Source organism: Raphanus sativus, chromosome 4 (genome assembly GCF_000801105.2).
Source record: "Raphanus sativus cultivar WK10039 chromosome 4, ASM80110v3, whole genome shotgun sequence".
In the NCBI taxonomy this organism is placed as follows: domain Eukaryota; kingdom Viridiplantae; phylum Streptophyta; class Magnoliopsida; order Brassicales; family Brassicaceae; genus Raphanus; species Raphanus sativus.
This window is the reverse complement of record NC_079514.1, coordinates 44,981,842-45,008,260: the sequence shown is the minus strand read 5'-3', so window position 1 is coordinate 45,008,260 and position 26,419 is coordinate 44,981,842. Positions and strand designations below refer to the sequence as shown.

The window sequence follows — 26,419 nt, the reverse complement described above, 5'->3', positions numbered from 1 at the left end:
TCTTTTCTCTGTCATTAAACCTAAATTTTAAATATAAACAATAAAATTGGGGTTCCAAGGATTTGAACCCAGGTCCAGAAGAATTTAAAACATGCCGCAGTCCACTAGACTAGGTTATATTACAGTAGTCTTTCCATAGACCTACTATATATTCTTAAAATATAACCAAAACCCTTAAAATAACTCCCCGAGTAATCTCCGTATAATCCACGGTTTATTGATTCGGCGCTAGACGTTACCCGACCGCACGCATAGCGCCTAACGAATTTTCGAACAGGGCTTTTAAGTGGTTGTGGCTTCACTGGATATTACTGTTATCTATATGTCCACACCAATGTTGTCTACTCTGAATACTTGTAGATGTTTGACTGTAGAAAAAACAAGGTTTATTTATTTTACTAATCATTATAGGGTTTTCCTCAAGGAGCGTAGGTGGAGAACATCTTGTTGTGAATAATAACGTCCAAGATAAAATGCATTTCTTATATGATGTCTATTGCACCCAAACCCCCATGCATCAGAAACTTCTCCTTCAAGTTAAATGTCCTTTAAATAGCCACATTGGATTGTACAAACTATTAGTCAATATATTTCATAGTGTAAGAGACAGCTGACCCCTGATATTTTCTTGTTCACAAGAGCATGAGTTCTGCAATCGAAATAATAGTATGCATATACCATGTTGTTGTGGGTTATGAAGTCGTTTTTTATTTTTAAAACTTTGCGTATGTTTTGTAACTGCTAATGTTAAATGAAGACATCATCTGAACTTTAGCTTGAAATCATCTTGATACTAGACCGGTTATTTATGTTCATCGTTTTATAATATTGACCTAACTTGGTACACTTAATAGTATTTAAAAGGATGAGATTTGTTCTATAAAAATATTAACGGATAACCTAGCATAAATAACAACAATAAACAATGACATATGAGAACAAAAGAAGAACAATAATTTAAAATTCGGACAGAACTATGAACTTGAATGATTGCACACGACATATAGAAGGCTTAAGAAAGTAACAAAGAGTGATTAAAAATAGATAAGGTTTAACATAGTAAGGAAGACTAATTAAATATTGTTAGACTGCAAGCAATATTTTAGAGATTAGTTTGATGAACAAAGAGGAGAAAGTGTATTGGGAGAAAATGCAGTTTAATTTGATTGAAAAGAAAATAAAATATATTGCGAACAAAGTTATTAAAATGTGAAGCATTTTTGTTGAACTGTTGAACAAAATCCAAATTCAAGATATATATTTTAAAATGTCAAGCATTGGATATAACCAATATAAAATATTTTTGTCTTTTAAAAGTGATTTTTGAGTTCTTACAATGATCTATAAAATAATACAAATAATTATAGTTGCATCGAATTGTTGATGTACTTTATATCTATAAAATCACTACTGGATGATTTCATATTGCTTAGACAATCATATGTTATACATTGGATCTCTACTAAATAATCATATGTAATTATCTCTACTTTAGACAATCATATATTAGACATCAGCAGTACAATGTAAATGTAATTAGCTAATATTATTTCATATGGTTTTTTAAGTAGTATTTTATGGGATTAAGTGTCTTGTATATTGGTTTAAATTGATAATTACTTTTAACTAGAACTTATTTTGAAAATCATCTAAAGTGAATTTATAAACATGAAGTACATCAACCACACAATATAACTGTAATTATTTTGTATTATTGTATAGGTCTTGCAAAAACCTAGGAGAGACTTCCACAATAAGACATTTTCGTTTTTTTTTGTCATTATAAGACACAAGTTGCATGAGACACACTTTTACAGATTGCTAGGCAATTTTCGAACGGTTTTAACCCTCATAAAAGCAAAAAAACAAGTTAGGTTTTGTGGTCTGGTTAAAGTTACTAGTGGTCTGGTTAGAATCACAGACTAATATTTCTTTTGTTAGAAAACTAACTAAAGTTGGTTTATAAATTTGTGGATTTTTTTCTGACCATTTGAGTGAAAAGACAAAACAAGATCTAACTCTTCTAGTTCTTTTTTTTGTAATTATCTCTTATTACAATATGTAAAATCCATATAATATATATAATAAATTGTAATTTTTTTCTTCTATATTTTGAGATCCATTTTGTATATATTTATTTTAATATTTTAAAAATGAATTAAGTAGTCAAAGTTTCGTGGACAATAAATTGTGGATGATATGGTTTGAGCGAATGAATCCTGGACGGTCAATTTCTAAGAATTGATTATGGATGGTGTTTGGTTTATATCAAAGAATAAAAATAGTAGTATCCAAGCACAAAATTGTGTGCCTTACACATTTTATAAACACGTCTGTGGATGAAATATTTGTAAACACATATGTTGTGGTCAATGTGGATGGTTTATATGTAGTTATGTATACCCTATAATTGTTGTCCAGAAACTTCCTATATGAAATTGGGAAACTAGGACTAGACCAGATTTAAAAGATTATTCAATTGTCTCAACAATTCAATTGTCTCAAAAATAAAGAAAAAGCATTTTGTTCACAGAAATACGAGAAAGAGTATTATACATATTTAAAGAAAGAAAAGAACTTGCAAGCAAATAAGACATCCACGTTCTTGTTGCTAAGAGAAATATCACAATCGAATATTGTGGACAAAAGTTTTGTGGATGGGATTTTAAGGATAAAATTGTATGGACAAAGATTTGTGGACAAAAGTTTACAATCCTTCAAAAAATTTAAAACTTATAAATATATATAAAAATATATTTTACTCATATATTTTTGAAAATTTTAAATTATTAGTTAATTTAGAAATTGTGGATATAAAGTTTTTTTGATTGAAGAGTTGTTGCTAGGGGTTAGAATGCATCATTTGAAGTTTTGAGCAAAATCAAAAGGATTTATAAGGAAATTAAATAATTTTAGGGTTAAACTGTAAATAGCCAGAACTTAAAGGACTAAACGTGTAAAAAGAGGAACTTGGCCATTGTTGCAAAAGCTTTTATCTCTGCAACTGATCGACAGAGAAGATGGCTGCCAAAGAGGATTCCGATAATGACGACCACCGCAATCCATGCTCTCGCCGCGGCTCTTCTTCTGGATGCGTTAAAACCCGGTTTTACACTGTTCAATCTTTGATTCCGAATCTGACCCCTAAACCCAACAAACTCGAATCCAGTACCTAGACCCACCAAGGCACCAACCCTTCTCTTGTTTTATCTTCAACTTTGTTGCCTAAGAACCATTTATCATTCGGGTTAGCTAAAAAAACAGATCTTGATTCATAGCATCTTCGAACAAATCTCAAAAAGGATATTGCTGGAGGTGTGGATGAAGCTATTAGGAAGATCATATGCTAATATTAAAGAAGTTACTGGCGATGTTGTTGGAGGTGTTCCATTTCTGGAGTTTGAATTGAAATGGTTAGAGAATACTGTAGAAATATAAGGTAAAAAATATATTTTAGTTAAAAAATATATGAAGATATATTTAATCATGTGTCAGAGATTTGGTAACTAGAGTTCGTAAGAAGAAAAAAGTTTGGTCACTATGTTGATTTCAACTCTCTTTCTAGTTAAGGATATTAAGGTCTTTTTCCTATGAAAAAGTGTGTGGCAAGCACAATGTGACTTATGGTGAAATTGAAAACCGAAAAAGTGTCTGTAGATGTAATTTTTTCGCGATGTAACTGTAGTTATTTTGTATCATTTTATATGTCATTACAAAACATCAACAATGTTTACATGAAAGATATATCTCGTGTTAAAATTTTATTTTACTTGAAAATATTTTCAATTATATTTTTTTATAAAAAGAATTGATGTTGTTTATTTTAATCTTATAAGGAACATAATAAAAAGTGAGTTTCTAATTTCTTCGACTATTTCAATCAGCAAATTAAATACTCAAGTATTATATGCACATATTTATTTCCCAACTGATCATTGACGGTGCAAAATTATGATTATAATATTCAACCGCTAAAAAGTTGACAGAAACCGTTATTTTTCCGTTCAACAGTTAACGGTTGACTATTTTTTTTTCAATTTTGGGCTTTCAACTATTAGTTTGGAAATAATTATGCGCAATCAATACTTGATTATAAAAAATACCGATTTCAAATACTTGGGGAATAAAATGTTCATTTTCCCTAAACATATTTCTATAAATTCTTTATAGAGTACTAATTTGAAAACATCCTTTTAATATGAGGAATTTCAAGCAAATTATTCTTGACATTTTTTGTGTGAAACAGATGAAGTAACAAATATTAGATAAAATTTAGTATTCTCAATTTTATCAAATATATATGTATATATCTAATTTCAATATTTTAATTGTAAGACTTTTTATTTTATATTTCAAATTAGTCATTATTTATTTAATTATTTGGTTTATTATATTTGTTTAATAAATTGAAATAGGGTAAAATTCATGAATTTATATTATATTTGTTTATAATTACTTGAATTAAAATTAAATTTACAAAATAAACATATATTAAGTTTTTTGAAAAATACTTATTATGTATAATAATTATGAATTTTTTCTTAATTTTTGTTAATAAAATTTATCATAATAAGAACATTTATATAAATTTTAAACAAAAATATTAAAATATTTTATAGAACTGCTAACATGTTTGAAAAGTTTAGTGGCACACATTTTTCATTAGCTCTGGCCATTCGGTTCTCGGCTCGGTTTCATTTTGTTTTTTTTTGTTCTAGAGGTTTAGGATATGTTAGGGTCTTTAAAAAGTTCGGTTTGTTCAGTTCGGTTATTTTGGTTTTTAGTTCGATTCAGATAAAAAAATTAGGGAATCGCCATATATCTGAGGTAATTTAGGATTCTATTCGGTTCTGGTCTTTCAGTTAAATTTAGGTTAAAAGGTACAAAAAGGATTTTCGGATTGAATATCAGATTTTTTGGGTATCCGGATAAAAATTCGGTAACTGAGATAATTTAAAATATTTTAGATAAAAAAATATTCTAGTAATTTTATTTTTCAAATATTCCGACTTATAAATAATATTTTCAAATTCTTTTATTATTTTAAAACTAAATATAGTTAATAACTTAATATTATAAATATATAAAACATATTATAGAAATTTAGATATCTAATCGGTTATCGGTTTGGTTTGATTCGGTTCTGTAGATATATGATCCAAACCAAATCTCATTTTTGGTTGGATTCGGTTCTTCGGTTCCGGACAAATGTATCCAGATCTAGTTTTATAATATAATGTACGATCAAATTTTTTTTATTATATTTTTGTTTTAGTAATATAAATTGGTATCCTCTTTAGTCTCGTATGCTAATTTTTAAAATATTTTAGGTTAATGTGAGAAGAGTTGTTTTTTTTGTCAGCAGAAGAATTGTATATTTTAACATCAAATTTAGATCACAAAACCGTAAATCTACCAAAGTATTAATATACTATTATTATATATAGATTACTAGGTTAAGACCTGCACCTTGCACGGTATAAACATTATATATAAATTATTTTTATGTTTTATATATATTTTTACATATTATAAAATAATAGGCAGATATTGAATATTTAAAAATTCAGTAACTATAATGTATATAATTAAGTTGATGTGAACACATAAGTAAATTTTATTAATCCAAACAAACGTTTTTCTACTTTATATGGTAAACAGTTACATTTAAATGATATAAATTAGACATAATATATTTTAATATTGATATTTATTAAATGATTTCTTACAATTTTTTTGATTATTTGTATCTTTTATAACAAAAACTTTAAATCACTGATAACAATTTTTTTATTGTCAGATGTTTAATAGTTTTAGTAATTTATAATTTTTTTGAAAATTTAAATTTAAAATATTAAGTTGTCACTATTTGTTCAAAGCTTTTATCAAAAATAAATTGTTCGGACAAATTTTGAAATGAAAAAATTTAGGTACTGTATGCTATATAGTTTAATTTAAATGATACTGATATATATATATATATATATATATATATATGTATATATATATATGTATGTATATATATGTATATATATGTATATATAATTTTAATATTTATAAAATGAGACTTCTTACTTATATGATTTTATAATCATTTATATCTTGTCATAATAAAAATTTTAAACCATGGATCATAAAAATTTCAGTGAGAGACTTATAACAGTTTTAGTAATTTATAGTCATTTTCTAAATTCAAAATATGACATATATGAAAAATAAAAATTTTTATTATATGGTTAATGTGATTTATTTATTTAATTTGATAAGTTAAAATTTTTTTAAAAATGATAGAGGACGCATTAATTTTTATCAAATTTTTATTATTTAAAACAATAATTGACATATATATTTTAGTCAGATTAGAAAATTCTATATTCTAATTAAGGAAAAAATGAAAAACATTAATAATTAATTTATGGTTAGTTTAATAAAAATATTATTATATATTTAGATGAACTAACTTATTTCTCTAAGAATAACACATGACTACTCCAAATATTGTAATCCTTCTTTTTAATATATATAGGAGATATATTAATATCACATAATTTATATTTAAATATTTGCTTCTTTTTGTTAACAAATATTTAAATAATTGTTACAAATAAAAAATATCATACTATTTTGTTATGCGGGTAATAGATAATATAATGAAATTCTCAAAAATTAAAACGGAAGATTTAGGAAAAAAATATTGAATCACACTTATATATACAAGTATCCAACTACTATTAATGGAGTGGGAATTTAGATGTGCCACCAAACAGTCTTGGAACAAGTATAAATATATTTGTATATATATAAGAGAGTCAGCTTTTACTTCTTGTCCCACTCTTAGCTATATTTTTTCTATTTATAAACAAAACAAATTCAATAACTTTGACATTTATTCTTGGCTTTTGACATTGCCATCAAACATACTTCCCGTGGAGGGGTCCACGCGGTATAATAAAGCCGCTCAATCTGAACAATAATATATTCACTTTTATATTCAATTTTTGGTATTAAAAATCTCAAAAATCAATTTACAATACTAGTTTCCAATATTATTCTGGTTTTAAGGAAAACTAATTAAACCCTTAATTTGCGGTAATCAACTTTAGTATAACTAAATAAATTAAAATTTATTTCCCTTACGAGAGATTATTGCTAATAAAAAAAGAAAAAGAAGAGAGAGAGAGAGGGAAAAAAAACTGAGAGAAAGAAAGAGAGAGAGAGGATGCAGGGGAAGAACAGTTAGTGCAATTCACACAACATCGAAAGCGATAACTAATAATAAAAAAGCTTCCAACTTTTTTATTTCTCCTTTTTTACTTGTAGTTTCAAATTTCAGAATTGGATCCTCAAGAATCGAAGAAACGAAGAAGAGAGGCAAAAGAACTGAAGAATCGAATCCCCAGGAAGCAAGCAAGCTCCTTTTCTTTCTTTTATTTCTTTTATTTCTTTCTCTCACCACAAACTGCGGGTCTCTGTCTTTGTGTTGTCTCCATGTTTTGTTTTTTTTACCCCTAACCTAACGCTTCTTCTTGAGCTTTCATTACATCCGTGCCCTCTGCTCCTGCTTCCTTGAGATCGAGCTTCTGTTTTTTTTATTATTTTTAGGAATTGTGTGATTTGAGGTTTGTACCGCTGACCCAAGTTTAGGGTTTCCGGTTTGATTTCGGGTTTTCCCCCAATTCGTAATGTACATTTGATATTTTCAGATCTATTAGGTTCTGTTCTACTTTAGAATAATCATGGAGAATTTGGCAATTTTAGATTCAAATATGTTTTAATTTTGGTGGTGGGAGAAATTTTTCAACTTTGAGTTCGTTTAATAGAACCTTTCTTACTAATATATCATCTTGTTGTAGGTGTGAAGCAGTCACTAGATGTATACTTGGAGTTGAACTCATTCTCTGCTCACTTGTACACTTAGCATTTGACTCTGAATCTAAAGAAAGGGGAAAGAGGAATGGAGACTGCCAAAGCTTGGCTGAGTAAGTTAAAATCTAAAGACAAGGCCAAGTCTTCGAAAAAGAAGGAAGCCACGAGTAATAATAATGTAAAAGAAGGAGCGAGAACACCACCTGGAGGAGGCGAAGAAGCGCTTTCAAATGTAACCAAGGAGAAGGCTGCTGCTGCTAAACTTTATATTGAAAACCATTACAAAATGCAAATGCAGAGTCTCCAGGAAAGAAAGGAGCGGTAAATGTTTTTGTCATGCTTGCAATTCTTTTTTTTTTTAAATTGTGCCTTTACCTTTTTTTTGTTTATTTATATATATTTGTATTTCAGACGCAAAATGCTAGAGAAAAAGTTGGCTGCTGCAGAAGTCTCAGAGGAAGAGCAAAACAACTTGATAAAGGATTTGGAGATGAAGGAAACTGAATACATGCGCCGTCAGAGGCATAAAATGGGAGCTGATGATTTCGAGCCGTTGACAATGATTGGCAAGGGCGCCTTCGGAGAGGTAGCATCCATCTATTGGCATCATCTTGAGTATTCTGTTTTGCATCTTCCTAAAAACATGAGTACCGTTTAACTGAACACCTTGGTGTTGCCTTTTGACCTGTTATGCATAATTATCATATTAGTTACCTAGCGGCTTGTAGCATTTAATACCAACTAAGAACATGTATAATTTTAGATTTAGGTGTAGATCATACGATTAGTTAGTTTAAATGGCTACTTACTAAAGTGACACGAGAAAACAAATTTCATGCTAAGATTAATGTTTTGTTTTTGTTTTACTCTCTTTTTGCAGGTTAGGATCTGTAGGGAGAAGGGAACAGGCAATGTCTATGCAATGAAGAAGCTTAAGAAATCGGAGATGCTTCGCAGAGGCCAGGTACTTTTAGAGATTCTCTTCCAAGCCTTTCTGGTTGACGTTTGTTTTTGTTGGTTCATGTGTATTTGAAATCTGACTTTCAGGTGGAGCATGTAAAAGCAGAGAGAAATTTACTTGCAGAAGTTGACAGTAACTGCATTGTCAAACTGTATTGTTCTTTCCAAGACGAGGAGTATCTTTACCTCATAATGGAGTATCTACCTGGTGGTGATATGATGACTTTACTTATGAGGAAAGACACCCTTACTGAAGATGAAGCCAGGTTTTATATTGGGGAAACTGTCCTGGCTATTGAGTCCATTCATAAGCACAACTACATCCACAGGTCAGTGAAGCAGAGGACATATGCTTGGTTTTAGGTCCCATGTTATTACGTTCTTAACATCATTTTTTTTTGGGTTTCGATGTGTTACAGAGATATCAAGCCTGATAATTTGCTACTTGACAGAGAGGGACACATGAAACTGTCAGATTTTGGATTATGTAAACCATTAGATTGTAGTAATCTCCAGGAAAAAGATTTCACAGTTGCACGAAACGTTAGTGGGGCTTTACAAAGTGATGGCCGTCCTGTGGCCACAAGACGCACCCAACAGGAGCAGCTTCTTAACTGGCAGCGAAATAGAAGGATGCTTGTAAGTCTCACTTATGCATCATTTTTCGTTCAGTTCATCGAAGACACTGTCTCTCCATTGATATATAAATATGTATTAGGATAACTTATTATGCTAAGGGTATTTGGTTTCAGGCGTATTCCACAGTTGGAACTCCTGACTATATTGCCCCAGAAGTTCTGCTTAAGAAAGGATATGGAATGGAATGTGATTGGTAGGTGCAACCAACTATTGTGATTTATTCTATTTGGTGCAGATAATTAATCCTTAGATTATCATTACAGGTGGTCCCTTGGCGCCATTATGTATGAAATGCTTGTGGGGTTTCCACCATTTTATTCAGATGATCCAATGACAACTTGTAGGAAGGTAACTAATCTTCCATTGCTTTTGCCATCTCAAGTCTTACGTTTCATTGTTGGTATTTGTTTAGGATTCTAATGTGGAAACTTACATTTTTTCTTTAATCATTGTTTACGGCAGATTGTAAACTGGAGAAATTACTTGAAATTCCCAGAAGAGGTTAGACTATCACCAGAAGCCAAGGATCTTATTTGTAGGCTCTTATGCAGTGTTGAACAGAGGCTTGGAACAAAAGGAGCTGAAGAAATTAAGGTGTTTGTTGTGTGCATTGTTCAGCTCTGAGATTCGAAGTTCCCTTATCTTGAAAAACGATCTCTTTCCACTGTTTTCATATAGGGTCACCCATGGTTCAGAGGTACGGAATGGGGGAAGTTGTATCAAATGAAGGCTGCCTTTATTCCTCAAGTCAATGATGAGTTGGACACCCAAAACTTTGAGAAATTTGAAGAGGTAACATACTCATACTATCAGAGCTCATAATGTATATATACTGAAGAATTGGTGCCACAGATGATATTAATAGAAATAATGTATAACTCTTCTTTAATTTCTTCTGGAACAGACTGACAAGCAAGTTCCAAAGTCGTCAAAGTCAGGTCCATGGAGAAAGGTATGACATTTATGTGCATTATCAAGTTTTCTAGTAGATTAGTATGCAACAAAAAGCTCAGAATGATTTGAAAATTTCCTTGTGTTGATTTGAAAGAGCTGCTGGAATGCTATCGAACCATGTGTTGTTAATCTGTCAGTTGTGCATGTTTTTATATCTTTTGGGACCAACATGAGATGAATAAGAACCTGTAATGTGTCATGAACCAAAAGAAACTCTGTGATTTAATAACAGTATATATCTTTTCGTTGTGTTGTGCTTTCTTAACATGAGGTTGGGTTTCTTGTATTTTCTCCAGATGCTCTCGTCCAAGGACATTAACTTTGTGGGTTATACTTACAAGAACGTAGAAATCGTCAACGATGACCAATTACCTGGGATAGGTATTTAACGTTATTGTGTTTGAAGAAGAAACAACATAACTAGATTGCCTTGTGATTTTTACATTGCTTGTCTTGCTGCATTGTGATGTGCAGCTGAGCTTAAGAAGAAGAGCAATAAGCCAAAGCGGCCGTCCATTAAGTCCCTCTTTGGTAAATGCTTTTTTTTCTTCGTTTATCATGTGTTGGAAGCAAGTGGCAGAGTATTATTATACAATCCATGTTGATTCTCTCTAACGACATTGTTGAAAAACATGAATATAGAGGATGAATCATCTGGTGGCTCAACAACAAACCAAGGAAGCTTCTTGAATCTATTACCGACGCAGATGGAAGAACCGGAGAAAGAAGGTAGTAAATGCAGCTCATCCGGGTGATTTGACTGACACATTTGCACAGCCTGAATCAGAGACTCTTTCTTATTTATATAACTTATGCGTGTGTTTGATTTCGTTGAAAAGCCTTTCTTTTTGTTGTTTTCCTCCATAAGAGAGTAGCAAATGATGATGGGGGTTTCAACAAACGTACAGTCTCCTTTGGAAGCGAAGGCTCTCCCTCAAGGAGTGAAATATGGGTTATGTTTAATTGTTTCAACATAGGGTTGTTTTATTAATGCCAACCAAGAAAAAAAAGGAAGTAAATATTCTTTTCGGAATTGGTTTGTTTGTTATTGTTTTTCACAAGGAGATGGAGAGGAATTGTTTTGTTTAAGTATTTTCTTCATTCACTTTATTTGGTTGATCAACTTGATTGTACTACATAACATCTCAAGATGAATTCTTCACTCACTAATATTATGACCCAAGTCGGTTCTCTCTTCATTTTAAGATTTGCCTACAAGGTTTTTATTGAGAAAATATTTGGACAATGTATCTTTTAATCAAAACAATGTAAAAATCTAATTACCAAACAAGCATATTTCAAAAAATCCATAAACATTATTTGCAAAGTGATTTTGACACATCTATTCTCTATAATCATTTTCACTAAATAATGGTGACATTGCTTATGGATAATATGATATGAACAATAATATTTAATGCTTATTTATATTTTTGGTAAACATTTTAGAATATGATAGTAAATTATACACCATCATTGATATAAATTTATTCAAATATGACATTAAGTAATATAATAGTATTTATAAATTTCAAAATGTTATTTTATTTTTTATAATCATCAATTTTATTACTAAAAAGATTTTTAATTTTGTTTACAGTTTTCGTAAAAAATAATAAATTTTTAATAGCAATACCATTAGTTTATTTTATATAACTACAAATTTTAGAAATACTGATTACTTTTACTTTTAATAATTACAAAAAATTATATCAAATATTTTTATTAATTTTGTACAAGTTGATTTAATATATTTTATCCAAAATAGATAAAAAAATCTATCTAAGATTATAATTTTAAATTGTTTATTTTATCTTAATTTTATGTTCGATTAAATCAACACTTGTATCAAAAATATTGGTAAGAAAATAATAAAATCTAAAATAATAACTTTTTTTTTAAATCTAATTTTTTTTTATTACTGCACCTGGTGCACGAAAACACCTAATACGTGATTAAACTTTTAGTTGTTGGACTCGAATTAGTACTTAGGCTTCTGTTCATTTTTATTTTATTTTTCGGTTCCGTTATTTATGATATCAGCTTTAGTTCGGTTATTTTGATTGTCAATATGATTATTTCGGTTTTCGGTTTGCATAACATATATAAGAAACATCTAACAATTGATAAAATTTTGTTTCTCATTGTTTTGATTAATTTATGATAATTCAGGTAAAAAAACAGATTTGGTCTTTCGTGTTAAATGTCAGATAATTAAGATAAGTCTAAATATTTACACATAAATTATTTGGGTAATTTGGGTTTTTTCGGGTAATTCGAATAGTTTTAGATATTATAGATAAAAACTATTCGAGTATTTTGTATTTTTCAATAGTAGTTCATAACTAGTATTTTAAAATATTTGGTAATTTTAAAACTAAAATATAATTAATATTTAGGTATATAAATTGTATTTTAAATATTTGGATACTTATTTGTTCTCGATTTCGGTTATAAAAAGTATAGAAATTGTTCCGTTATTTGTGAATTCGTTTAGTTTTATTTTTGATCCTTCATTTGTCACGTCCATACCTAAATTTTTTCATTTGTATTTGTAGGAAATAATCTGATTTACAGCGTTTTTAAACCTGGACCAAACCGGCGGTCGAACCGGGTTGACCCATGAATCTGATAATAATCCGGGTTGGGCTAATGTTGAAATCCAACTAAAGTTGAACCAGTTAAAAACCCATATCTAACAATCAAAAACAATAAATCTAGTGACCCATTGAATCGGCCAAACCCCGGTTCGTATATAAACCAAACTTTTTTTTTGAATGAATAAAAAAAATTTTGAATGAATTAAACCAAACTTTTGTTAATAAAATAATTAACTTTTCTTCTTTTAAAGTAAAAATAGGGATTTACGAAAGATTAATAAAGTATTGTCTCTCGTCTTTTTCTTTTGACATATCTGTAACTCACAAAGTTTAATTTTCATGTCACGGTATTGTTTTTGTCTTACTTCTCACTTTTTAAAATTTTATTTCATGATCAATTTTGTTGAAGACTTTAATATTTTAACCATTTAAGTTTTTGAATTTGTATAATTTATGAAAGAACAAAAAACTTGTTTTATTTCAAAATATAAATTTAACTATTGTATATAACTTTTAAAAATGTGATGAAGATTTAGAGTGATAAAGATATGGATAATAAAGTTTAAATGTGTTTTCGTATTGATTTGAAATTTGAACTATTAAATTATTTTATTAATTTTGTTATATTTTAGTCGTTATTTTTTAAGTTTTTCTAAATATTATGGTTATTGAAACATTTTATTTATGATCTATCTTTGTAAAAATATGTATATTATTTACAAAATATCATTAAATTCAGTTTAATCCAATCAAATCCAGTTCAAACCCGGTCGAACCACAATGACCATGATCTCAAATATTTCCGGTTCGTTAGCATATCCAGTTTTAAAAAACCACTGATTTACTGTTATGTAAAGATTGAGCAGTGTTTAGAATTTCCTAACATCTTTAGTATACTGTTTTCAGAAAATAAGATTTTCTAAGAAATGTCTCTATTGACTCTTTTGTTATTTAAAATTGTATTCTAAGGCGAGTTTTCTAATTATTATTATTTTTAAAAAATATCTACTCCAAAATTGTAGTTTTGCACATCTATTAAATTCAAATAAAAGTAACTGGACAATTCTCTCAAATAGCATAAGTTTTTTGCCACAAAATAGTTCTAAAAAATAAAAGACCAAAATATCTCATTTTTATATTAAAAGTGTTTAAATTTAGTTTTTATTTTTTGAAATTTTAAACTCATCCTCAAAACTCACCCATTTACTCTAAACCCTAAATCTAGATTAATTAAACAAAGGGTGTAAATGCATATCTATGGGCATGATTAATAAATAACATAAACTCATTATTTTTTCTCTTAATATATTGCTATCTATCCAAACAACATTATATTTTTATATGGATATTCATGTTTTCAAAATTTTCAAAGATATTTCAGTTTTAATAATATATATATAAGTGTTCAGGAAGGGTGTTCAAAAAAAAGAAAAAAAAAACGTGTTCAGGAAGACTTGATATAAGAGAAGTTTTAGATGTTGTTAAACATCTAACATATATAGTAACCTCTGTAAATTAATAATGTCGGATTTTAAAATTTTATTAATTCTGGAGATGTTAATTTACAAAAAAAAATTATTTTAAAGATTTTTTCTATTTTTATTTATAAAATAAAAATATTTTATTTTACTGTATATACATTATTTAAATTTTAGAAATTTGACTTTCATATTGTTTTATTATCTTATTTGGTGTATATTTTTTATGTTTCATAGAATTTTCATGCAGTTTTCGATATAATTCTATGAAATATTACCAAAATATATGGAAATGTTAAGAAAAATAGAGTTATTTTCATTATGAATATAAAACTAACTATATAATGTTTAATTTGTATATATATATATATATTATTAATTTATGATTTTAATGGAACTATATATTTACATGGGAGTTTTAAAAATATTGCTATCTTATTATTTTATCGATTTATATCATATTTTACACCGGCCCAAGTTGGGATTGTTCTTTTTGGAGTCTCTCCATCTCCAGCTTCCTTTGCAAGTCTCTTTCTTATGCGCTGGAATGGAAGCTCCACGGTGATGAACATGTGTGTGATACCTTTCTCCGAAACCCACAACGAAGCTCATATTTCTAGGCGTTGTTTCCAAGAATGTAATCCATCTGTTGCAGAGACACAACACAACAAAGATCAGATTAGATAATAGAACCCACAGTGATGAACATGTGTCAGATACCTCTCTGTGAAACCCACAACACAGCTCATGTTTTGTGAGTTTCGACGAAGAATGTAATCCATCTGCGACAAAAATACTATTTTACTCATGTTTTTGTTTCGTTAAGGGATGGGATGCATCATGCCTGGGCATACATGTGATATAGAGAAGTCAGATAAGGCCTCGATAGTATATAATTATCACTTTCCAAATAACTTAAATGATATTACAAATAATAATTTATGGTAGCTATTTTTTAAAATTATAGAAAGTGTAATAATGTTTGATTAGTCTTTTATAATTATTTACTACATAAAATAAATAATAACAACAATTTATATAAATCGATGTAATGATTTCATATTAATATAAAAATATAGTTGTATCTATGATAATTATTAGTCTCTTATCTATATGTACTTTATAAATAATTAGGTTTGAAGATTGGACGAATTATATATATAACGAAACATGTGAGAATATTGACTTAAAAATTGTTTTGTATTTAAGTCAAATATTATTGTGAATAAAGTAAATGTTATGATTGAAAAGAATTCAAAGATAGATTTCTGGTTCATTGATTTTATAGTTTGTATTATTATTTAGAGTGAGAAATAAATATTTAGCAAAAAATATGTAAAAAGTTAGGAAAAAATCAGAAAAAATAAATAAAAAACTGAAATGATAACGAAAAAAATAAGAAGAGGCCGAAGAAGATGCATAATATGTGTTGGAGAAATTAATGTAATAATTACATATTTAATTTCACAAACATTTGTTGGTACTAAATATATATCAGTTATTTTATATTAAAAATTTATGGAAACTTTACAAAATTATATATATATAAGCTATATTTGATATTTATGGGTGTTTGAAAATATAAAATAATCTGTTAGAAAACATAAATAATTTATCATTATATTTTTAAATTATTAATGATTATAATAATAATTAATTATAAATGTTTAAGCCCGCATGCGCGGGCGAAATACCTAGTATGTATGGTATAATGGCCGCATGCAATCTATATTTGTGACATATAGAATTCTTTGAAAACAATGTAAGTAGTTTAAAAATATAAAGTGTTGTATATCATTTTTATAAAATGATTTGTTTGTGGTATTGTACTGATTCAATACCTAGTAATTCTAATGAATAAAATAAAAAGTAAATAATATCTTACGAGAATAAATAAGACTTCTTTAAAACTTTAAAACTGAAAGTAAACTGTCTACTCTCTTAAATTTTTTTAAAATGAAGATTTGCTGGAATGCAAAAACTTAAAATATGAGAATTAAGAATGATTGGAGATGCTGCCCAAGAGGAGCTCTATCTATTAGTATCTAAAGTATAGTTTCTTATTACTAAAATGATAATATTTAGCATTATGTAATTATATAATTAAATTTTAATTATTTTTAGAAGATTGAATTAGAGATAAAAAAACACATGGTAGTAGAGGTGAATAGAAAATTCTTAAAAATTGGTAAAAATAGATACTTCGTGATTTTCTCTCATATTTTTCTTTTATTTTTCATTTTCTTTTAGATTTTAAATATCATTTACAAACTCCCAAGTTACTCTACCCTTTTTAAAACTTAGGTTGCACAAAAGCTTTATCATATTTCTGTTCCCTGTTTCAGAACCAGAATCGGAATCGAAACCTTGTGGAAACTTACAAAATCTCGTTTCCAAAACACTTTTAAAATATTCAATTTAAAAATATATTGAAAGCTTATGATGGAACCACGCTTCCATTTTTTTTAAAAAGAAGCACAATGTTATAAACCAATAAAATATAAAATCTAGTTTTACACTATAATAAAATCTATTTTGGTCATTTTCTTCATTGAGGATTATTTATGTGAAAATAAAATAAAAAGAGATATCCAAGGAAATTTTTAAAAGTAATTTAATGAACATAATTTATTGAAAAGAAACTGGAATTAGGACTAATATAATATGTAATAACACGATTTTTGAAAAAAAAAATTAAAATTAAAATCAATGGGCCACAACATTAAGGTACAAAATTCTGCTATCCAATAAACAAATCCATTAAGTTTTTAATTATATAGCTTCTCCTTTCAGTTTCTAAACGGCAACGTTTAACAGGGATTTGCTGGAGACTTTGAAGGAAGAGAAGACTCTTTTCCTTTCTTCCTCGGCTGCTACCAACGATGCAGGTACGATTTCTCGATCGGAAACCCTAACTTTCGCATCACTCTTTAGCCTCTAATCTCCTCCTTATTATTAGCTTCATCTACTATTAGTTTCTTAAGCGTAGCTTTAGATGAAATTGGGAACAGCTTCCTTTAGCTTAAGGCTTTCGTTATGAGAGATTGTTTCTTTGAAAGATTGTTTTTTTCTTGTTTGTGTGTGTGTGCAGGCAAGTGATAGGTTTAACATCAATTCTCAGCTTGAGCATCTTCAAGCTAAATACGTTGGAACTGGTCATGCTGATTTAAGCAGATTGTGAGTTTCTTTTATCTTACACTTTTGATTTTTTTTTTTTTTAAGATTTTTCAATATGAGTTCTGTAGAATCTAAAATGTTTTTTTTTTAAATGGTGGGCAGTGAGTGGGCAGTGAACATTCAGCGTGATAGCTATGCTTCATACATTGGCCACTACCCAATGCTTGCTTACTTTGCTATCGCTGAGAACGAGTCCATTGGCCGCGAACGCTACAACTTCATGCAGGTTTTGCTCCTTGTTTTCTTCTTATTTACTTGGAATCATATCCCTAAAAGTTTTTGTGTTTTATTTTCCACATTCCCCTGTTTTCATTCTCTCGATATTTGGATTTATGATTGATTCTGTGGCCATTTTGATTAGGAATGGACTTGTGTTGTCGTCGTGGTATTTTTTGATCAGAAATCATTAGGTTATATGGTCTCACTGGATAATAATGGAAGACGAGATAGTGAACTAGTATATATTTATGGTTTTTATTTTGGAATAATGCAAAAGAGGTTGTTAACAAATAATGATATAACAGACTCTTAGAATCTGTTTGTTTTTTTCATTTAAATTCATAGAAATATTATTTGGAATAATTCAGGGATGTCTTTTTGTGATTTGCAGAAAATGTTGTTACCGTGCGGCCTTCCTCCAGAGAGAGAAGACGATTAGGAGAGGATGGTTTGATGTTCTGACTTATGATGGAAATGTTTAGTTTGGGTTCAGAGAGTGATAAAACTGTCAGATTTGGTGTTCTGTTGTTATAAAAACAGTTACGTTGCTCCCGTCTTTTTTACATTGCGCTCGTTTATGCAGTGACGATAAAGTTTTACCGTCCAAAATAAATGGTTCACCACCGATTTACAGGAACAGAGCAAAGTGAACGGATTTATTATGACCGTCTCTGCGTTTGTGCCCCCAAACCATCCGTGTGGATTTCAAAGTAGACATCACACTTGAACTTATGTAGGACGAACTCAAATTATAGCCTATGTCATCTAGATTTCCACTTTTATTTTGTGCAAAATTTATCTGATCTGGAACTGGAAGTATCTATAAAAGGAACCATCCTTAAATCGTCTGGTCAAAACTATGCTATAAAAAAAAACGCAAAGGTGGCCTAGGCTGGAATTGAGTGCTATGTTTGAGGTTTATCTAGCTGTTTTCTCTTTCATTGGTTTTCTGTGGGTAGTCTGGCATTAATCTTTCTGGAATAAAACAAATGGTGATTTTTGTAGGTGGACATGTGTGTGTGTTTTTGAGCTTTCAAATCTTGGCCATACACAGTTTGTAAAGTGCAAAGTGAGAAATGGGTCTGTCTAGATCATTGGATCCCCTTTGGTCCCGTCCTTCCCTTGATTATTTTCATAAGAGATGATGGTCCCCAGAGCTTTAGTTTCGTATCAAAGCTAATGTAAGTTGATGCTACTTTTTTTTGTGTCACAAAAGTTGATGCTACTTATAACAGCAATATGGGTCCTTTTCTGCGCCAAGAAACAGACAATTCCGTCGCCTTACGCTTTCCTAACGTCTCGCTTAAGTTCTGAACCTACTGATTCTTACGGTTGGATCATTAGCACGGCACTGGATAGTGGTTCGAAAGGTTGAAAGTAGATGAGCGGCCGACGTTCGAGATAAGAAGAAGCTATAGTTGCTGATGGAAACTGTACGATCCCTATTATTTAAACCTCTATTTTAACTGTCGGGCAAACCAATAGTCTGTCAGAGAAGAAGAGAATATATTTCGGTTGGCGACTTTTTTTTTTGGTAAGTTCTTTTTAATAACATGGCACAACAAAAACAAAAGATAGTATCTGATTGGTGGAATATTATAATTACAGTACTTTGATTTAACAATTTTCCTCGTCACTTCTCTTATTATTCCTTCTTCTCTGTTCTTTCCACACACTTTTGACTCTCACACAAAACTTTTTTGTCCTCAGATCCGAATCATTAACCCCCCTACTAAATTCCCTTCCCCCTCAAATTTAATCTTCTTGCTTTCTTTTTTCGTCTCTTCTCTTTCTTGCAACATTCACCATTAAAACCAGCTTCAATCACTGTTGCTTGAGGTGTTATGTGGTATTGGGTTTACTGATTTGATGACCATTAAGTCGTAAATCGAATTGTGGGTCGTGAATTTTGAATCGGAAAAAGGATGGAACGGAATCAGAAGACGGATCACGTCATCGGCGGAAAGTTTAAGTTGGGTAGGAAACTCGGTAGTGGTTCTTTCGGTGAACTTTATTTAGGTATCTCTCTCACTTTTCTTCTTTACTGCTTGTTCCTGTTTAATCTCTCATATTTTATTTCTTTTTAGGGATCAATATTCAGACTGGAGAAGAAGTCGCTGTTAAACTGGTAAAAAACGTTTTAAACTTTACTTTCTCATTCAAATTTTTTTTTTAACTTTCTTTTTGCTGGTAAAAACGTTTTAAACTTTAGTTTCTCTTTCAAAATTTTTAAAAACTTTTTTTTTTTGCTTAATAAAAGGTTTCAATTTGACTTTATAGCTGAGAATGTTGTTACATATCTGTTTTGACGACACCAGGAAGCTGTGAAGACGAGGCATCCTCAACTGCAGTATGAGTCCAAGATATATATGCTTCTTCAAGGAGGAAGTTGAGTTTCTTTCTTTTTTTTTGGTTTCTTCTACGCTTTGTTTATTTGTTCTCTCATTCTAACATTGTTTTAAATATAGCTGGTGTTCCCCACCTCAAATGGTTTGGAGTCGAGGCTGAATACAGTTGCATGGTTATCGACCTTCTTGGCCCCAGCTTGGAGGACTTGTTCAATTACTGCAATCGGAAGTTCTCTTTGAAATCTGTTTTAATGCTTGCTGATCAGTTGGTAAGGACTACTACTACTACTCTGCTTCATCTTTGAGAACCATGCTAATCTCTTCCTCTGTTGGATCAATGTAGATATGCAGAGTTGAGTACATGCATTCCCGGTGTTTTCTTCACCGCGATATTAAACCTGACAACTTTTTGATGGGTCTTGGCCGCAAAGCAAACCAGGTAATCCTCCTACTTTTGCATCATCATGAGTTTGTGTATGTCTCTTGAAGGTGTCTCCTTAGCATATATCCTGCTAAAGCCTTTTGGTTAACCAAAATTAATTTTTGAACCTCCTCAGGTTTATATCATCGATTATGGCCTTGCTAAAAAATACAAGGATCTTCAAACGCAAAAACATATACCATACAGGTGAGAGATCTTCTTATTAAGCTTGTGCCGCGTGGTGTTTCCTTATAATGTCTCTCCTAGACCTTTGTGTTGGTGTGATAGTAGAAACATCTGTCTATTGACAGGACCTGTGTTTTTGTTGCTTTCGTTTAGACACCGAATTGCTTTATTAGAATCCTTATAAATTGACAGGGAAAACAAGAACCTAACAGGAACTGCACGCTATGCAAGTGTCAACACGCACCTTGGGATTGGTAAGAACTTCTTTCTTATCTAAGCATTTGAAATCTCTGTTCTTCCTTGCTAAGCCATGTTGTATGCATTCTTATAGAGCAAAGTAGAAGAGATGATCTGGAGTCGCTTGGTTATGTGTTGATGTATTTTCTACGAGGAAGGTGTGTAACTTTCTTGGTTGCGTATCAGCTTATAACTTCTTACAAATATTAAATCCTTAAACTTGAGTCCATGTCTCAGTCTTCCGTGGCAAGGTCTAAAAGGTGGTACAAAGAAGCAGAAGTATGACAAGATTAGTGAAAAGAAGATGCTTACTCCTGTAGAGGTACAGCTTTTGTATGAGGATAATGTTTTCAGATATAATCCAATAGATTTTTCACTTAGCTTGGTTTTACTCTTTTTTTTTTGGAGATTCTTTGCAAGTCACATCCATCAGAGTTCACCTCGTATTTTCATTACTGTCGATCACTGAGATTTGAGGACAAACCAGATTATTCATATCTGCGAAGACTTTTCAGAGACCTTTTCATTCGTGAAGGTGAGAATCTTCTTGCTGTATTTGTTCGATTGTCGTCTATGCAGCTTTATATAGCTTGTTTGTTTGTTTTGATGAAAAGAACTATGCTTGTAGGTTACCAACTGGACTACGTGTTTGATTGGACGACCTTGAAATATCCTCAGACTGGCTCTACTTCGAGACCAAGGGTTAGTTATATAATTGGTTTCAATTAAGTGTGGAGATCCACATTTTCATAAACAATCCAAAATCTTATCCTGCTATTTGTTTTGTCTATCGTTCACAACAGCTGACTCCAAGACCAGCCTTGGACCCTCCAGGACCACCTGCAGAAAGATCTGAAAAAACTACAGGTACATTGTTCTCTGTCTTTGTACCCTATGGGGTTAATAAAAAGAGATATATTGAAAGATGTCTTCTTATAGCTTTATGAGAAGTTTGAGTGCTGAAAAATTGGACTGTTAGATAGTAATGTTCACTTGTTTTACTTGGAAGAATTTTGAATTTCTGTTCAGAGATCTAGAACTGAGAACTTGATTTCCTTGCTCTTGTCTAGTGGGACAAGACCTCCGAGGAAGATTTTCAGGCGCAATTGAGGCATTCACCAGACGAACTGTTTCAGGCCAAGGAGCTCAGGGTGACCATCACTCTAGACACAGATCTTCTGATGATGTACCACCCTCTTCTTCCAGAGAAGTGGTTAGTTTTTGTTGCTCGTTCTTTCGCTAGCCATCATCCTGGAAATCTATCATGAAGGTTTCCCTACTTAGTGATCCAAAGTAATGGTCAGTTTAAGTAAGAATCATATAGAACGTGAGAAAGTTTGTGTGTGTGTTTGATTTGATGGCTTCACTTGCAGCACGAGTCTGATAGAAATGGAAGTACCTCAAAGAGAGGTGTGATGTCAAGCAGACCTGGCTCCTCCTCAGCTGAACCAAGCGAGAACCGCTCAAGCCGATTCTTTTCAAGTGGATCACGGCTCGCCACAACTCAGCAGAACTATGAGTCTAAGGCATCATCTGCATCTGTCAAGCCTGGGCCTAATGATGCCATTAGAAGCTTTGAGCTCCTTACCATCGGCTCTGCGAAGAACAGGAAATGAAGATAGGGACGGAGAAGTGGATAAGAACGAAAAGACATATGTACATTGTTTGTGTTGAAGAAATTGAAAGAGATAATCTTAATCTGCCTCTCCCAATCTCATTGTTTGTGTTGAAGAAATATTATTCACATCCTTAAAGTGTAACGTGTGAAGACTACAGTTTTTTTTTTTTGCTCTTCTGTTCTCTAAAACTTTATTGTAGAGATGAAAATATAAAATCTACCTTGTCGGAATTTGAACTATAATGTGGAAACATTTTGAAGTTGTACACTGTATGTGCTTGTTCCCGAGCTCGGTCGCTATAATAGTTTTTTTTTTCTTTTTTTTGGGCAACTGTCGCTATAATAGCTCGGTCGCTATAATAACTGCTTCTGCTGAAATATCGTAGAATATATTGATGAAGATGTGGACGTACATATATATATAAGTTCTTTTCCAACACTGAAAACAAGACAAAGGTTTACATCTCTAAGACTACTTGAACAGATAAAGGAAGGAGACATATATCCTCTGAGACAAAGGTTTACATCTCTAAGGCCGTCTTTGAACAGACATAGCGGGCTAATGTCTGCGGAGAGTGATGAAAGGAGTGGAGCTGAGATGAGCTGCAATGGGTGATGATGAAAGTTCATCAACCTGGTGGTTTTGTGTAACTTTTGAGATGGGCGTAGTAAATTGCATCTTGTTTTCTATGGGAGTTAGTGGAAGTGGACTCGCTGCTGTAAGACTTTGAAGTTGTGAGCTCTTTCCCGGTCTCAGAGTAGCCAGGTAAGCGTGTCCGTTACAGAAAGGCAGACTCGTAGCTTGAACTGATGATTCTTTCTCCTTTGCCACTTGAGCTCCACATGGTTCCTTCAAAATATTGATATGAAAAACTGCATTTAGGACCAGAATATAACAGAAACAGATAAATGAAAAGCGTTTTGAGCTTGTTGGGTTACCCCGAGCTTGAGGAACGTGAAAGCTTGGTTATCAGATCCAAGGTAGATCTCAATAAGCTTCCTCAAGTCAGCCAGTGTTGCATCCTTCGTAACTTTTAGTGTTGTTATGAGCTGCTTCCGAGGGGTATCAGTAGTTGCTTCCCACTTCACGTAGATATCTATCTGTCCGCTGTTACTTTCATCAACTGAGATACTGTTTTCCTTTGCGTCTTCTACTGCTAGAGCCTCGCCCTTATTCGTCGTAGGAAGCAACTGATCATTCTCTTGGCCAGTGTGTTGGGACATCTCTCTCTGATTGCCACAAAGGGTGAATATGTTTTGAATTCTCAACTTTCTAGACATTTCTGATTCTTTGTCGTCTGTAATGTTGAAGCTATTCTCTTCACCCATACCTCCAAAGTTTAAACTAGGCACTGGTGTTGTTGTTATCGAGCAGATGCTTTTATCCTCGATTATCACTTTCTCTTCATCTTCTTCGACCTCTTCTTCTTCAAAGACAGTGCTCAGGCATACACGGTCAGGGTACATTTGCGCAAGCATACTCTTCTCTGAAGGCTTTGGTTGCAAGACATCAGACAAATTGCTACTGATTGTGTTGCTTGGTTGGTATGAAACAGGAGATTGACCCCAGATTTGCTTGACTGGTTCTGGATCACCCATGTCAAGATCCATTGACTTCACCATATCATCATCGGAGTAAAGACCCCTGAGTCTCTTGGCAAACCCACTAGTTTCATCCATTGACCTCACCGTATCTCCTCCATCCCTTGAGCGCTTGAACTCAACCTCAATTTCCTCCAACCTTCTTCTCATCATCTCCAGCTCCTCTTGCTGCTGCACTATCCTTTCTTCCATCCTCCTCCTCTCCATCTCAACGAACTCCTCTGCCATTCTTCTGCATTCCTCAAGTTTCTTCTCAAGCTCTGCTTTCAAAAGCTGTGTTCTCTCGTTCACTTTCTCTTTGATCGCCTCTTCATTGGTAGCACATGCTTCCTTCTGTATCAAAAGAGATCGCAAAGCAGCAACTTCCTCTTCCTTCTTCTTCAGCTGCTTCTGTGCATCGTTCCTTTCTTTCTCTTGCTGTTTCTTCTCAGACTGGAGTTTGGAAATAAACTCATCCATCGCTGCTATTCTTGTCCCCAAAATCACAGCAGAAGAAGACTCATCACCCCCATTCTTATCCTTGTTCGGAGTGTGTGACCCGCGAACTATGCACTTTGCTTTTGCCCCATACTCCAGAGTGCAAAGGGTCTTGTGCAGTTCCTTTGGATCCGGGCTAGCACATAGAATCATTAGAATCTTTGACTTGTCATCTTCAAAAGAGTCCTGCATCAAAAGAAAACAGAAACAAGACTAAATATCTGAAAAGCAGCCACATTCCAGAGGATAGAGCAATAGAACAAGAAAATCAAATTCACCTGAAGCAGCATAGTCAGCTTGCTGTCTCTAAAAGGAACGTGAGAGTCTCCATTTGCTATAGATTCCACAACTCGCTTTAGTGCTATATTTCCCTGGTTGATCTTAGCAGTCTATACATTAAATAAAGACACAGGTCAGTTACTTTCAAAACTTTTATCAGAATATATTGAGAGAGAGGAGAGGGTAGAGAGAAAGCAAACATTACTTGCATCTTTGCTTCAAATCCAGTCTGCCCAGCTTGGTCTATATTTTCAGAACCAGCCATGTCAACAAGCATCAACCTTCCCCCAACAGTAGGCACATCAAGTATGATCTACACAAAGAAACAACAATAAGTTATAACAAAGAGAAACGTAATAAGAATGCTTCAAAATCATTAAAAAAAAACAAACCATGCAGTGACTCCGGGAACTTCTTTCATTGCAAAGAGTGCTTTTAACAATCCTACGTTTCTCCACTTTGACAATCTCTTTAGAGATTTTGCCAGCTTCTGTCCCTGAAATAAAGGTTGCGTTTTTCGCCTTCTTCCCCATTACTTCAAGCCTCACCTGTAAAAAACAACAAAGCCCACGACTTTAGCTAGAGATGCTAAGGTACAGTTTCACAGAAAGAAAGGACGAGAAGTTAAGTTACCTTATTGCTGCTACCTCCTTTGGGCCAACCAATCCCTAAGTTGTTGCTACTATTAGTGGAAAGAAGATCATAGATCTCCTCATTATAAACCTCAAGAACAGAGACCTGAACAAAGGTAACACCACCATCTTGATCCGAATCTCCCAGAATATCCCTCAAAGAACGATACACAATCCCAGGCTCCTCCTTCCCACAACCAAACATGGTATGGCTCTTTCCAGCACCGGTGGGTCCATACATCATGATCGTACATTTATTACCAACCTTGACGCCTCTAATCCTCTCTTCTATAAACCTCTTGTAAAACGACTCGATGCCTTCTTGCTCCGAGAAAGATACTCCGTCTAAGGTGAAGTCTCGGTACCCGACTTCGGCTCGGACCCGGACCGTTTGGTTGTCTGGGCTGACCTGCAAGATCGAAGCTGGTTTCTCCTTGCGGTCTGGGTAGTCTCGGATCCGGCCGACGACTTCGACCGGATGCTCATGGTCTTTGGAGGCGTCTGGGTTTGGGGTTTTCGGGTGGAAATTGAGGCGTTGTTTGGTTGTTGGGGTTCTGATTAAGGTGAATTGGGTTTGATTTGACCTAGAGGAGGACGACGGCGTCGGAGCCATGTTAGAAGATTTTTTCAAGATTTGAAGGTTCAGTTTTCGGATCTCAGAGATTGAGAGAGAGAGAGAGAGAGAGAAAGTGAAATGGGGATTTAGGGTTTGAGATTCTCGAGGTT

The 26,419-nt window shown here is 32.1% G+C and overlaps 4 protein-coding genes across 8 annotated transcripts; 3 read left to right on the top strand and 1 right to left on the bottom strand.

Moving 5' to 3' along the window:
* The first annotated feature begins 7,148 nt into the window (after positions 1 to 7,148).
* Positions 7,149 to 11,616, top strand: LOC108855591 (uncharacterized). 3 transcript variants are annotated; one of them, XM_018629447.2, is made up of 15 exons: positions 7,149 to 7,407; positions 7,854 to 8,187; positions 8,278 to 8,452; positions 8,747 to 8,830; positions 8,914 to 9,155; positions 9,246 to 9,465; positions 9,579 to 9,658; positions 9,729 to 9,813; positions 9,928 to 10,059; positions 10,144 to 10,257; positions 10,370 to 10,417; positions 10,716 to 10,800; positions 10,894 to 10,950; positions 11,062 to 11,148; positions 11,288 to 11,616. In XM_018629447.2, the coding sequence occupies exons 2-15, from the start codon at positions 7,955 to 7,957 to the stop codon at positions 11,299 to 11,301; spliced, it is 1,656 nt and encodes a 551-aa protein (XP_018484949.1). In that variant the 5' UTR covers positions 7,149 to 7,407; positions 7,854 to 7,954; the 3' UTR covers positions 11,302 to 11,616. The 3 variants fall into 3 exon arrangements, with proteins under 3 accessions (XP_018484949.1, XP_018484947.1, XP_018484948.1); XM_018629445.2 differs by having other exon boundaries at positions 7,150 to 7,407; positions 11,062 to 11,616; XM_018629446.2 differs by lacking the exon at positions 7,149 to 7,407 and adding an exon at positions 7,460 to 7,619 and having other exon boundaries at positions 11,062 to 11,616.
* A 5,645-nt stretch (positions 11,617 to 17,261) lies between these two features.
* On the top strand, positions 17,262 to 18,520 carry LOC108851911 (uncharacterized protein At4g14342). The gene is made up of 4 exons (XM_018625385.2): positions 17,262 to 17,385; positions 17,589 to 17,674; positions 17,777 to 17,900; positions 18,285 to 18,520. The coding sequence occupies exons 1-4, from the start codon at positions 17,380 to 17,382 to the stop codon at positions 18,330 to 18,332; spliced, it is 264 nt and encodes an 87-aa protein (XP_018480887.1). The 5' UTR covers positions 17,262 to 17,379; the 3' UTR covers positions 18,333 to 18,520.
* A 1,022-nt stretch (positions 18,521 to 19,542) lies between these two features.
* LOC108854460 (casein kinase 1-like protein 11) lies at positions 19,543 to 22,934 on the top strand. 3 transcript variants are annotated; one of them, XR_001949913.2, is made up of 14 exons: positions 19,543 to 19,912; positions 19,981 to 20,021; positions 20,212 to 20,281; positions 20,362 to 20,510; positions 20,585 to 20,680; positions 20,799 to 20,869; positions 21,041 to 21,102; positions 21,180 to 21,243; positions 21,323 to 21,407; positions 21,494 to 21,620; positions 21,714 to 21,787; positions 21,889 to 21,952; positions 22,156 to 22,384; positions 22,459 to 22,599. XR_001949913.2 is itself a non-coding variant. In XM_018628025.2 (14 exons), the coding sequence occupies exons 1-14, from the start codon at positions 19,819 to 19,821 to the stop codon at positions 22,699 to 22,701; spliced, it is 1,383 nt and encodes a 460-aa protein (XP_018483527.1). In that variant the 5' UTR covers positions 19,544 to 19,818; the 3' UTR covers positions 22,702 to 22,934. The 3 variants fall into 3 exon arrangements, 1 of the variants encoding a protein (XP_018483527.1); XR_001949912.2 differs by having other exon boundaries at positions 19,544 to 19,912; positions 22,156 to 22,378; XM_018628025.2 differs by having other exon boundaries at positions 19,544 to 19,912; positions 22,156 to 22,298; positions 22,459 to 22,934.
* Positions 22,935 to 23,070: 136 nt separating this feature from the next.
* LOC108854459 (kinesin-like protein KIN-10A) lies at positions 23,071 to 26,405 on the bottom strand. The gene is made up of 6 exons (XM_018628023.2): positions 25,695 to 26,405; positions 25,454 to 25,609; positions 25,267 to 25,374; positions 25,061 to 25,171; positions 23,643 to 24,968; positions 23,071 to 23,553 (listed from the first exon to the last, which is right to left on the bottom strand). Exons 1-6 carry the CDS (start codon positions 26,304 to 26,306, stop codon positions 23,263 to 23,265), a joined length of 2,604 nt encoding a protein of 867 aa, XP_018483525.2. The 5' UTR covers positions 26,307 to 26,405; the 3' UTR covers positions 23,071 to 23,262.
* Positions 26,406 to 26,419: the final 14 nt, after the last annotated feature.